Source organism: Ciona robusta, chromosome 11, assembly GCF_009617815.1.
Source record: "Ciona robusta chromosome 11, ASM961781v2".
Lineage (NCBI taxonomy): Eukaryota > Metazoa > Chordata > Ascidiacea > Phlebobranchia > Cionidae > Ciona > Ciona robusta.
Window position 1 is genome coordinate 1,824,274 of NC_143245.1, and position 12,320 is coordinate 1,836,593.

Below are 12,320 nucleotides of genomic sequence, written 5' to 3' on the forward strand. Positions count from 1 at the left end.
TAAGGATGTTTTTGATTAGAGCATCAAACATGAGTGTTTGGATATTGATTGGTTATGTTAGACACTTGTATTTATTAAGTGCCATTATACCACATGGAATTTAATATTAAGTTGTATTTATTTTATTTTAAATCAAGTTTAAATGTAAAGTTAAAACAACAGAAACACCAGTACAGAAAATATGATTGTACCAAAACAATGGCAAAGTATTTACGAAGGAATAACAAGTTATATACAAAGCGGTTTAGTAATTGCGCACATATAGGAAATACACACGCAGTTCAGATCTCAGTTGGAATTTTTTTATAGTTTTCAATAAATTGAATTTGTAGCTAAAATGCCCTTATCATAATCCATCCAACCACGTGATTGCACATGCTAATAATGTTTTAATGCGCGCAACGCAGTGAGCGCAGTACCACATGCGCAGTCCTATATGTGCGCAGTTACAATACAATCGTTCGCAAACATGTTCCAACCAAGATAGCTACGTATGTCTGCAAGCATTGCGCATTCAAATGCGTTGAATATTTACACCTTGCATTTCATGCATCGCTGGTTACGTTGGTCAGTTGGCTATAAGTGTTTATACGGCAGGTGGAGTAAGATGGCCCTCTTTTCATTCGATTTTATCGTCTCATTTGGTAATAAATTTATTTACAGAAAATTATTTACAGCAAGCAATATGTAACCATATCCTCTCGACTTTAAAATAGCGTTGTTAATTGTTTAAAACACGATTAGGAAATTTGGGACATTATATGCCAACCATATTCATCTTACCCCACACTACTATACACAACGAAACTTCTATGGGACCATATATCATAAACAACAACATGAACAACGTAAAACTAGTTAAATAACAAACTGAAGTGTTATTAGTATTATATATAATTTGTATGTAAACCATAACGATCTGCTCGTCTTCTGTGGTTGCTGTTGTAAGATCTTCCGTGTGCGCTGTTAACATCTGGTTTAGTGTTTCAGTAATGCCTTCTTGAAGCTCTGATTCGCCTCTGCTGTTGGTAGATACAAAGAGAAAGGCAAATGCCGATGACTTGCAAGGCGGCAAGGCCAAAGCAAGCTGATATGAGATAGTATAAAGTCTGTCCTTCGCTGCCGAACATTACGGCTACACATCCTTGCGTGTTAATGTTCACAATATCCGCTTGTTCGCCACAATAACAAACTCCGTCCGGCGATCTGTTTTCGGACAATGTTTCGTTGCCGCTAGACGACGCGAGAGAGCTCTTACAGCAACTACTGGGCACGGAACTGAAGTTGTCTCCTCTTGCTCTTGTAATGATGCCGTTACATTGCTCTGTGTTATCTCGCCATGTAGTATTAAACCATTCTGTGTAGGAATACACTCCGCAACACTGGAGGTCTATTTGTGCTTTATCCATCAATGCTTGATTTGAACTAAAAAATAAAGAAAATGTAAATAAGGGGACACCCGGATTTGAACCAGGGACCTCTCGATCTGCAGTCGAATGCTCTACCACTGAGCTATATCCCCTCACGATTTCTGATGTCCTATAACAGGTATTCGAGTATTGCCTCGAACCATTCATACGTCACAATTATAGGAGTCACGCCGTAATTATACAAACAAACGAACCGGATAAAGGCCTCACGATTGTGCCGATGAATACTGAACAATGTAATGGCTGGCGACAACAAGGGTATAATGAGCGCTACAGTTTCCACCAGTAATTAAATTTATGCATACTGTTTATATTTGGCCATACCTTTTTCTTTTCTGTGCCAAACAGCATGTTTACACAATATATTAAAACACGAAACGTTAAGACTTCGCGCAAACGACCCGCCTATACTGCCTACAGCTAAATACACAAGTTTTGTTTAACATTTTGGTTTCTTGCCATCATTTGTACACATTAATTGACTTCGGACAAAATCTGTAGCAGAATATATATAATATGCGATCACAGATGTGTTAGAATAACTATCGTCCCGCCACGCGGGCCTAAATAAGTTGCATTCATTGTAACATTGATTGATTGATTCGTTTGTGAATATGCAGCAACGCTCAGTAATACACGTATTAAATCAGAACTATATTCATAGAATATACAGTGGAGTTGGGGAAGATGGGACATATTTTCCTTTTATTTTTTCGTCCCACTTAGTAGTAAACAAAGACTTAAAGAATTATAAAAACTATATCCCCACGACTTCCATAGACCGTTGCTAATTGTTTAAAACATAATCAGAATATTTGGATATTGTGTGCTATACAAGTGTCCAATCTTCCCCCACCCTATTACTGCATCTCAGCTTTTCAAAACTCACCTGTAATAGTTTTGCATGGTTTGTCGGAACCCAACTTCAAACGAATCTCGTATTTGGTTGATATATATGATTGAGAGTATCCCGCCAGCTATTTCGACAAGGAAAATAACACCAAGCAAACAGCCATACGTATTCACCATGCATTTATTATCTGCATCGGGAATATGGTTGATAAAAATTAAGGTTTAGTTAAATTTCATGTTTAGACTAATATATACTAAAATATATTCTATTCGTTTCCTAAAAAGTATAAATAATTTCATATATCAATTTAAGTTAGGTCTATATATGGAAACGAAAAATATACGCAATATAGCAGTCGTTATACACAACTTTAAACGGTACTGTTTCGGTATACATGAGTCATAAAAACGCGTTTAATAACCAAGCATGATGTACGGGGTTTTTATATGAAATAATTAAAATTTGCAGACAATTTCACTCATCACCCGATGGCACGTTAATTTAAAACTGTCAAGTCAAAAAAACTCCAATCCTACCATAAACGACATTACGCTAAGAAACCAAGAATGAGAGCCAGGTTTGGCCAATCACCCCAAAAGACACAGTATCTTATTCTATTGGCTTTTGCTTTACCACAACACACGTTCATAGCTTACTTTTGAACGCCGATACAAATCCAAACAACCCAGATATTATAATGAATCCACCACTTGCGCATAGGACGATAGGGGTCATCGAAAGGTCAACCATGGGTGTCAGTTTGTTGTATTCGCTCAACGTCATCTAGGTTAATAATGGTCTATTATTACGTAGATAATGTAGGTTTTTACGTAAAGGCATGCTAATATTTTAGGTGGGGTAAGATGGTTTATGTTTTATACTCTGCTATCGTAGCAAACAAAGATCATTCAGAGAATTGTATCACCGTATCCTAGCGGCTCTAAAATAGCGTTGTTAATTGTTATAAAGATTACGTCATACAGTATATTATGTGTTAACAGTGTGTATGTTACTCCACAGTAGTATATATGTGTGAGTCGCCAGGGGGATATAGCTCAGTGGTAGAGCATTCGACTGCAGATCGAGAGGTCCCTGGTTCAAATCCGGGTGTCCCCTTCTTTTAATTTTAGTTTGCTTTGAATCTGCGTTACTATGTAGTTATCATTCTAATTATAATTCTTTATACTTGCCCATTTATTACACACATGAATATAGGTATGGCAGACTAGCTTTTTTCATTTATTCTAACGTTAACTTCGTGTTCAATAAACTTCGTGCGGAACTAATGAAATATGGCCAGCAGGGGCATAATTGTGTTTTGTTAACATAAAACAGCAATGTTATTTCAAACGGTTGATGTAATACAAATATGAATAAAACATCGTCGAATAAAATGTATAGTAGGGTGGGGAAAGATGGGACACCTTTTTATTCAATTTTCTTGTCCGATTTGGCGGTAAACAATGAATTATAAACCTTATCCTGACGACTCCCATGGACCGTTGTTAATTGTTTAAAACCCTATTAGGATATTTAAATATTATGTGCTAAATGTGTCCCGTCTTCCCCATAATACTATATATCGTTAGCACATATAATATCGAATATTTTCCAAGCTAAAAGTTGGTTGGTTGATCTTGTAACGAAACGTAAATGTATAGCCGACCATATATTTCATTCGTTCCGCACGAAGTTTATTGAACACATATAGTTAACATTAGAATAAACCGAACAAAGCTAGTTAGTCACACCTTTATTCAAGTGTATAACAAAGGGAAGTATAATGAATTGTGATAACGAATAATAAGTATACAGTAATGTAAATTCAAAGCAAACTGAAATCAAAAGAAGGGGACACCCGGATTTGAACCAGGGACCTCTCGATCTGCAGTCGAATGCTCTACCACTGAGCTATATCCCCGCACATCGGTTCGTGTTGAAACAGCGAACAGGTGAAACTCGCTCTTGCCGCGACATCGTGTTTAAGTTCGAAGTGTTTAACCAGAGGTTTAACTTTATTTGTTGATAATTACGATCTTGTAAGGAAATCAATTACTGAATACTTATATTATTGAGTGACAATACCTACAGAATTACGTATACCGAGATACTTCATAAATATATAACGATCTTTTTGGGTCTAAAATTATAAGCTTTTTAAACACAACCCCTTTATGGGTAAACGCCCCAGTTTCACCCCGAACCAAGTTACTTCATGCTTCACTGATCTTGCAGAAGATCATTTCTGCTTGATGCTAGAGTCGCTATTGTTAGTGAGTTGATAAAATCTCTTTGTGTCCTGGGGGTATCAATACCATCGTAGACAGATAGGATTTCAATGTTATAAGCCTCTGACAGTTCCGGGTTACAAACGAACACGATATAGCGGATAATGGCCCATGTTAAATGTTATTTTATCGTCCCATTTGGCAATAAACAAAGAATAATTACAGAATTTTATTACCGTATCCCTACGACTTTAAAAGAGCGTTGTTGATTGTTTAAAACACGATTAGAAAACATAGGCTATTATGTGCTAACGGTATCCATCTTACCCCACACTAATATATAGAAAAAATAAATTTGATCAAGGTCAACACTGAAATCTGGCAACACTGTTAAACAGCCACGCGTGTAAGCTTACAACGCTCACTATCCATTACAGTGTAATTACCTTAACACAATAGAGACGTAACGAGTGCCAAATAAATATACGAAACAATTAGTCACGCGTCCTGGTCCTAATAAGTCGCCATTTATGCGAATTCTTTATAAATCATCGCAGTTGTGTTATGTTACGAAACACATGTATGACGTAATCTAAATTTTTGCCTGATTTTTAACCGCGTGGGCTACATACGAAAATTTCCTCCAGGTATGCCAACTATTTAGGGCAAGTCACTTCCGCTCGGAATTTCCGGGCGAATGACCGCACGAAGTAAATATAATGATTGTTGGTTTTAATAGAACTTATTAAAAATCACAGCAAAGAGACGATAGCGTGATGTTAAAATAAATAACAGACAGTCAAACAATCGTGTAATGACAAACACAACCAAAAGCATTTACAATCGTAGTAGAGTAGTAGACCGTCAGAACATCAACGATATATTTGTATCGGGATCTCAAGTGGTCCTCAGCCAGCGTTCATACACTCAACTCACCAAAGCGTAAATTCCAGTTGCCAGAAAGACGACCCCAGTGCATAAGAACAACACAGTAAATATGACAAGAAGGATTTTAAGACATGACAGAATCCGGTAACTCTTGGCAGACGAAGCCATTGTGATTCAAATTAAAAAATCCTAATTACCCCTATAGCCTACTACTGATAAACATAAAACATTGTAAAATATTGCATGCATTTAGCTACAGCACTATACGCGCTGGGCTATACCTATAAAACGTTGCCATTATTCTGCGATATATTAAATTTAAGTTAAAACCGCCGTTATATACATTAGCTTCCAGGTTCTTGCGCCGTGTATATTTATTTAACCCTCGCTTAAAAACCTTACTAGACAGAAGCTCGTACTTCGTTGACTTCATGTTTTACCAATTAGGGGCCACTTCTTCACCTTTCAAACCTAACAACAGCAGTAGGCTTTGCTATGGTCACGGTTCGTTTGCTACTGTGGGCTTACCCGTAGAGAAAAAATCAAAGAGTTTCTTTTCAGTATTGCGTAAACAGAGTTTTCTTTGCTGAAGTTAAAGCCTCTGGCGTAGCGTTAGCGAAGATCGGCGTAACAAATTACGTTATTCGGTTAAAACAACGTGATGTATATAAAAGACAATGTTATATTTTATTTAAATTCCTTTCGATACCGTTTCCCCTATTTATAAAATATGTGGGTTTAGCAGCCACGCATTTGTTTGACACTTTCACTCAAGTAGTTTTTACCCCTATAGCATGCGTGACTGTCGCTTTGCTCCACGCTGACCACTTTCGTTACTGTATTCGAATATATTAACTAATAAAGTTTATGTTATTCAAACGACTGCCTAATTATGGGAATTCTGATAAGTTAAATGACTGTTTGCTGCGAAGTGAGAATTAATTTGCTTGCACACATCATAACAAACGTTACAAAAAGTATCGCCGTAGGGATGTGTCTGCTTTATCTCTTAACACGGAATGCGATAAACCAAATTCTATACACACAAACCAAGATTAATTACTCTGTTATTCTTTACGATATTACCGAAATGAAAAATGAGCTTTTACTGAAATGTTTCTATGTTAACGAATGTTTCAATGTCTTGCTATTTACCAAGAGATTATTTAACGATTATTGTGTATCTCATGCGAAATGTATTTATATGGAAACTGATAAATTAGAACGGTTACTTGGGTTTGACAAATTATCCTTTTACTTTATCTTTATGTAAAAACGTAGAAGTGTAGTAGGGGACCGATCGTGTTTTAAACAATTAACAACGGTATATGGGAGTCGCAAGAATATGGTTTTATAATTTTTTAAATGTTGTTCACAAGTAAACGGGACGATAAAATAGAATTAAAAGGTGTCCCATATTCGCCACCCCACTGCATACTATACATAATTTTATTTATCTGAAAGAAGAACTTTAATTAATTAAAATATTTAATGAAATATTATTTACAATGTAAATGACAGTCCCCAAAGCATGGTATGGATAAAGGCTACTTTTAAAGGTTATACCAGATAAAAAGTTCGACTGTTTAACCCAAAACACAGGTGTTCAGTAATCGTCTCGTTGTCCTTTAAAACGTTATTTACCATCAATATCTTGGACGTTAAATCAGTGAATGTCTAAATGTTGCCCTCGTCATATAACCTATGCCAAACCTGTCAAGGATTTTGTGTGGTTTTATTTCAATTAGTTTTAGCTTTACTCTTTGCTGCCGTCCAGCGGTGAATCATTTGTTTGCGAAAGTTTACTATGAGCCTTTACAATTTGTATGACGTTTAATGAAACGCTCGAAACGATTTAAAAGTATTAACATAGTTTATACACAAATAAAAGTAAGCAAAAATGTATTAGTAGCTTTTAATGCGAAGTTACATGTAATACTGCTCGTTTTATTACTGTAGTTCAGTTTTACCAAAACTTGTGTTAAAATCGTAAAACGATTTTTTTGTGAAGCAGGAGCATAGAAATAATGTCTTATTTAAAAAAAACGTTTCAGCTGCGTATATGTGCTGAAACCATTAAATAAACGAAGGTATACGCGTTGTATGCTGTTGCTGCTATAGGCGTACTATAAGCCCAACAAAGCTCTTCCGGTAATTTATTACTTGTGACACAAAAATTCACCTTCTAAAGGTCGTATTCATCAGGACAAATTGCCAGAACGGGTTCTATTGGATTTATACACGCGTTATGTGTGATATACATGCACTTTATATCATCTGATTGCTATACTGTGACGATGAAAAATCGATGGGGTTTTCGAAATCCTCAGGCTGCCCAATGCCGCTTGTCGAACCCCTTAGCCCCTGGCTTGGGTCAGAATAATTGCTACGTCGGTTCCGCTTGATGATTATGACGTATACCAACCAACCAACCACTATAGCGCCAACAACGGCAAGAAAGATGACAACAATATAGACACCAACCTCTGTTGTAAACATGTTGGAGTTATTGCCGGAATAAACGCATACAGTGTATAAAAACTAAATACATGACAATTCATAAACCTGGACAGAGAGAAAAAAATGCTGGAATTGATATGTTTTTATTGAGTTTTACACTCTATAGAAGAAACACGCGAAGTTGTAACCATATGTTGGTGCAGAGATATTTAAACATCATATTGTGTTCGAAGACATTCAATCGGAGTGGTAATATTAATTAAAACTAGTATGGGAAGGTAGGAGTGTAGGTTTAGTTTGAAACCGTTGCAAAATTGATGTAATTTTTCCATTTCTAACTTACGTGGATTTGGTACTTTGGAACCTGTGACGTCGTCTTTTCCCTGGTCAGTTGTTAGCCTTGCCGGAGCAGCTGTATTAATATAGAACTGTGATTAGTGTATATGCGGTTCAAAGGCGAATATATACGTAAACAGTATACTATAACCTACATAGATGTAGGTTCAACAACTAGACGAAAGCCATGATCACATACTAACTTTGGACAGGGCTATTGTAGGATATACCAGCAGCAAGAAGACAAATACAACTTTATTTTAAATTCGATTTCAAAGTGGTCGTTTAAAGACATAAACATTAGCAGGCTTAATAGTGAACATGAGAAACATCCAATACCGGTTATACAAGATTACGTATACGCAATCCCTGACAGATTGACAACTCAAGAGACATCGTCTTTTTAAACGTTTGCGTAAACATTGACCTACCGCGTGCGGTACTAGTTATTGTTGCACTTTGATTTTGCGTCGTAGTTGTAGAATGTAATGGAAAGGTTACGTTCCCGAAGACTGCTGGTGACGTCACGGAAATGTTGATGACGTAATTGGTGCTTGTCACATCTTCGGTTGATGCAACTAAACAAAAATCAATGTTTAAAATGTTGTGGTGTATAATTATGTAGGCCAATATAATCTTTTGCATTAAGGGGTTCATTTAATTTGGCTAAAGTTGGCCCGTTGCCCCAAGAAACCCAGATATAGCGGTCTATTTATTCCCTGAAACTGTAATTTTATCAATGTTTCCATAGGTATACACTCGTGCCATACTTACCTTGTGTATAGAAGTAAATAATAAGAAGCAGTTTGACAATCAAATTCATCTTAAAACCTGTACTTATAACTGTATCACGATAATAAATAGACTCTACGATAAAGCCCACTGTTTCAACAAGTATTTTGGCTAAATTAACGAATGCAGTGCAGAAATTATCTCATACTGTTTTATTTCGACGTGTTTAAATAAGTTTAGCGGTCTAGCGAACTGTAGACACGCCAGCCACAAAACAGCTCCGGGCGATTTACAATGCTGGCACCTTTTACTTTGTGCATTTCAAACTGTTACGGATTACTACAATGTACAAGTATATTACAAATAAACCTATCAGTTCTGACTTTCGTTAAAGCTGACGTTCTAACATAGTACACCTAAAACTTTTACATACGCTGGTTCTAATAGGCTGATCTGATACAATATCTATATATTTATCTGACACAATATACAAAGCCTACGGGCAACTAGAATTTGTTATGAATTAACGAAACATTACCCCGCTTTGTTATTCAAACTAAAACAAATTGAAACACCTTTGTATTTATGACTGCACAATTTATTTCCTTTACATTCAATGTTATGTCACACGGGAAAAACTAAGTCGCAAAAATTGGCATGCTTGATCTCCAGAAAGTAGCGATGATTTAAATGTGATACAAATCAATAACTTTAGCATAAGTGCTTTTATAAATACACTTATGTAAAATTGACTGGTCGTTTAGCTGGAGTCGACCATTGGGCCAATAAAAAGGTCCCACAATCGTTGAGATGACAGGAATTAAAGCAAAGGTAAAGGAGAGCAGAAACTGAACTTGGTTGTTGCATATATAGATCTGTTTGTTGCAATAGTTTAAAATGTGGTATAGTGGCGTGAATAAAACAATATAGCGTAGTTGATTATATTTTAGATTTCTACGGGTCTACATAACAGATATCGGCCTGTCGAGAAGGTTTGTTAATATTAACCCTGTAGATTTATTTACTCCCCGTTGTTCGCCAAAATTTCATGTTCGCTGGAATCAGAGTCGTATAAACACCGAGTAGTCCAACTGCCGTCTATGTGTGTCCAAAATAGAGCAAAAGTGGTGACTTTGACAAAGGGTTTAAACGAACTTGTTAAGCTTTGTTTGTGTTTTCCTATTGTGGGAAGGTGTAAAACAGCTTCTATTTACCTTACCAAACATTTTTTAGAAAAAATGTATAAATTTAGCCGCATTAAATGACTAAAATGTCGCAAATCAACCGCTTCTAATTCTAATTTTTGACTTTTTTTGACACAGAAAACAAATAACACATGTTTTTTACATTTTTCAACCTTTAAATTTGTTTTTAGGCCCAAGTTTTTCTGTAATTTACCGAAAAACATGCATTTTCCCTATACCGCTGTGTGTTATTTTGGAAACAAGATGGCGTTCAATTTACCTTTTACGTAACAATGGGTTGGACTACTCGGTATTTCTATGGCTCTGGCTGGAATAACTTCGGGTAACCTCCGACACGAATAGAAAGCTTATAACATTGATTACCGTACTGTTTCAAAAGCTTAAACAATTAATTCGTGAAGGCATTTGACGCAAAGTCACCAGTTTAAACTTTATTTCAATTTATTTAACTATTTAAAAACTTGTTTAAGCGATTTTTGGGTATTGCTTAATTTTGGTAGACCAGTCATTCGTTTGCTCAAAGATGAAATGAAAGTAGCTAATTTTGACAGTTATATGATAATAATAAAAGTATCTATGCATTTTGTATTTTATTATCGTTTTGTTAACCACAGTTGTGAAATAGAATGTTTTCATAAAGTTAACCTGTTTTGGTTTATCAACACATGACAACCATGGCTCTACGAATAATATCAAAGCTTGGCAAATTCCCAAAAGCTTTCCAGCCCAGTAGATCCGTTTCTTCAACTAGTGTATTGGCATCTTACAAGTATGTGAATCAGAAATATGACGAACCCACACTCAGAAATATTGTGGACACAAATGCGAATGCTATTTTCGCAACTGAGTTACTACGTGGCTTTGGCATGGTGCTTGCTAAATCAATGAGTGAGCCAGCTACCATTAACTACCCCTTTGAAAAAGGCCCCCTAAGTCCCAGGTTTCGTGGAGAACATGCTTTACGAAGGTACCCGTCTGGTGAAGAGAGGTGTATTGCTTGTAAACTTTGCGAAGCGATTTGTCCAGCTCAAGCTATTACAATCGAGGCTGAAGAGAGAGCTGACGGCAGCAGAAGAACAACCAGGTGAGATCGTTTGCTGTTAACTATATTCCGCTGTTGTTGATACCAGACATATTGTAATATATAACCTAAGTAAAAAGCTATATGCCAGTATTTTCAATGTTATCTTATCCATACCCCCTTTTTTTATAAATATTAATACATTCCTCGATTCTCTCACATACACAAGAAACCCTTAAAACGGATAGTTCTAAATGTTTTTGTACGCGTCTCCTTTTTATTCAGGCATTACCAATAAGTGTGTGTGGCTGCAGCATCCTGCACAATACTTTATAATTATAATATATATATTTTATATTTACTCCTTAAGATATGACATTGATATGACGAAATGCATTTACTGCGGCTTTTGCCAAGAAGCTTGCCCTGTTGATGCAATCGTGGAAGGTCCTAACTTTGAGTATTCAACTGATACTCATGAGGAGTTGCTTTACAACAAGGAGAAACTTCTGGATAATGGAGACAAATGGGAAACAGAAATTGCCGCCAACATTGAGGCCGATTACCTGTATCGATAAAGTTCAAAATATTTATTTCTGTCAAAAATATTGTTGGTGTCTTGCATTGTAATATTTCAAGATATCTCTTTCACATAAATTGATCAATAAAGTTTTTCTCTTTTGACTTTATTTGAAATAAAAAAGTTATACAAAACAAAAGTAAAATCAGTTTTAGGGTAAAATAGGAATGGTAAATATGCAATTACCTGCAGTTTCTATAGCAGTTAACTTCAAAAACTAGATAAGCAGTTAACTTTAAAAGTTTAAATTTGTTTTACTTCCACAGCAAGCTGTACTGCAGTTGCTTTAGCATTGTGGGACCACCATATATTTGTTTGTTTTTATTTGTGCAATGCTAAAGCTTTTACAAGAGCAAAACCTTGTAACTTTTAAAATCTACTGCTACCCATTAGCAAACAAGTTTGTCTAGGTTTAGTTAAAATCTGCCGCATTTTAATGCAGGAGTAGTTAGAATATAACATAAATTATAATTGTGTAAAAAGTAATTGGTAGAGGAAGCTGTTTTCATTCAAGGTTCGTCCCAGTAACTAACATCTTACCGACTTTACTTCTAGAGCCAACAATAGGACACCGTTTTAAAGTATTG

At 35.9% G+C, this 12,320-nt stretch overlaps 3 protein-coding genes and 3 non-coding genes across 6 annotated transcripts; 2 read left to right on the forward strand and 4 right to left on the reverse strand.

Moving 5' to 3' along the window:
• Positions 1 to 99: 99 nt before the first annotated feature.
• LOC149727721 (tetraspanin-6-like) lies at positions 100 to 5,631 on the reverse strand. Its single transcript, XM_089888659.1, has 4 exons — positions 5,448 to 5,631; positions 2,940 to 3,066; positions 2,320 to 2,470; positions 100 to 1,425 (listed from the first exon to the last, which is right to left on the reverse strand). The coding sequence occupies exons 1-4, from the start codon at positions 5,565 to 5,567 to the stop codon at positions 987 to 989; spliced, it is 837 nt and encodes a 278-aa protein (XP_089744785.1). The 5' UTR covers positions 5,568 to 5,631; the 3' UTR covers positions 100 to 986.
• Positions 1,451 to 1,522, reverse strand: Trnac-gca (transfer RNA cysteine (anticodon GCA)). The gene has a single exon. It is a non-coding gene; the product is annotated as a tRNA-Cys (tRNA).
• On the forward strand, positions 3,328 to 3,399 carry Trnac-gca (transfer RNA cysteine (anticodon GCA)). The gene has a single exon. It is a non-coding gene; the product is annotated as a tRNA-Cys (tRNA).
• Positions 4,133 to 4,204, reverse strand: Trnac-gca (transfer RNA cysteine (anticodon GCA)). The gene has a single exon. It is a non-coding gene; the product is annotated as a tRNA-Cys (tRNA).
• Positions 5,632 to 7,213: 1,582 nt separating the features above from the next.
• On the reverse strand, positions 7,214 to 9,173 carry LOC149727725 (uncharacterized). Its single transcript, XM_089888672.1, has 4 exons — positions 8,970 to 9,173; positions 8,627 to 8,773; positions 8,203 to 8,271; positions 7,214 to 7,885 (listed from the first exon to the last, which is right to left on the reverse strand). Exons 1-4 carry the CDS (start codon positions 9,016 to 9,018, stop codon positions 7,668 to 7,670), a joined length of 483 nt encoding a protein of 160 aa, XP_089744798.1. The 5' UTR covers positions 9,019 to 9,173; the 3' UTR covers positions 7,214 to 7,667.
• Positions 9,174 to 10,371: 1,198 nt separating this feature from the next.
• On the forward strand, positions 10,372 to 11,837 carry LOC149727726 (NADH-ubiquinone oxidoreductase subunit 8-like). Its single transcript, XM_089888665.1, has 2 exons — positions 10,372 to 11,216; positions 11,524 to 11,837. The coding sequence occupies exons 1-2, from the start codon at positions 10,798 to 10,800 to the stop codon at positions 11,729 to 11,731; spliced, it is 627 nt and encodes a 208-aa protein (XP_089744791.1). The 5' UTR covers positions 10,372 to 10,797; the 3' UTR covers positions 11,732 to 11,837.
• Positions 11,838 to 12,320: the final 483 nt, after the last annotated feature.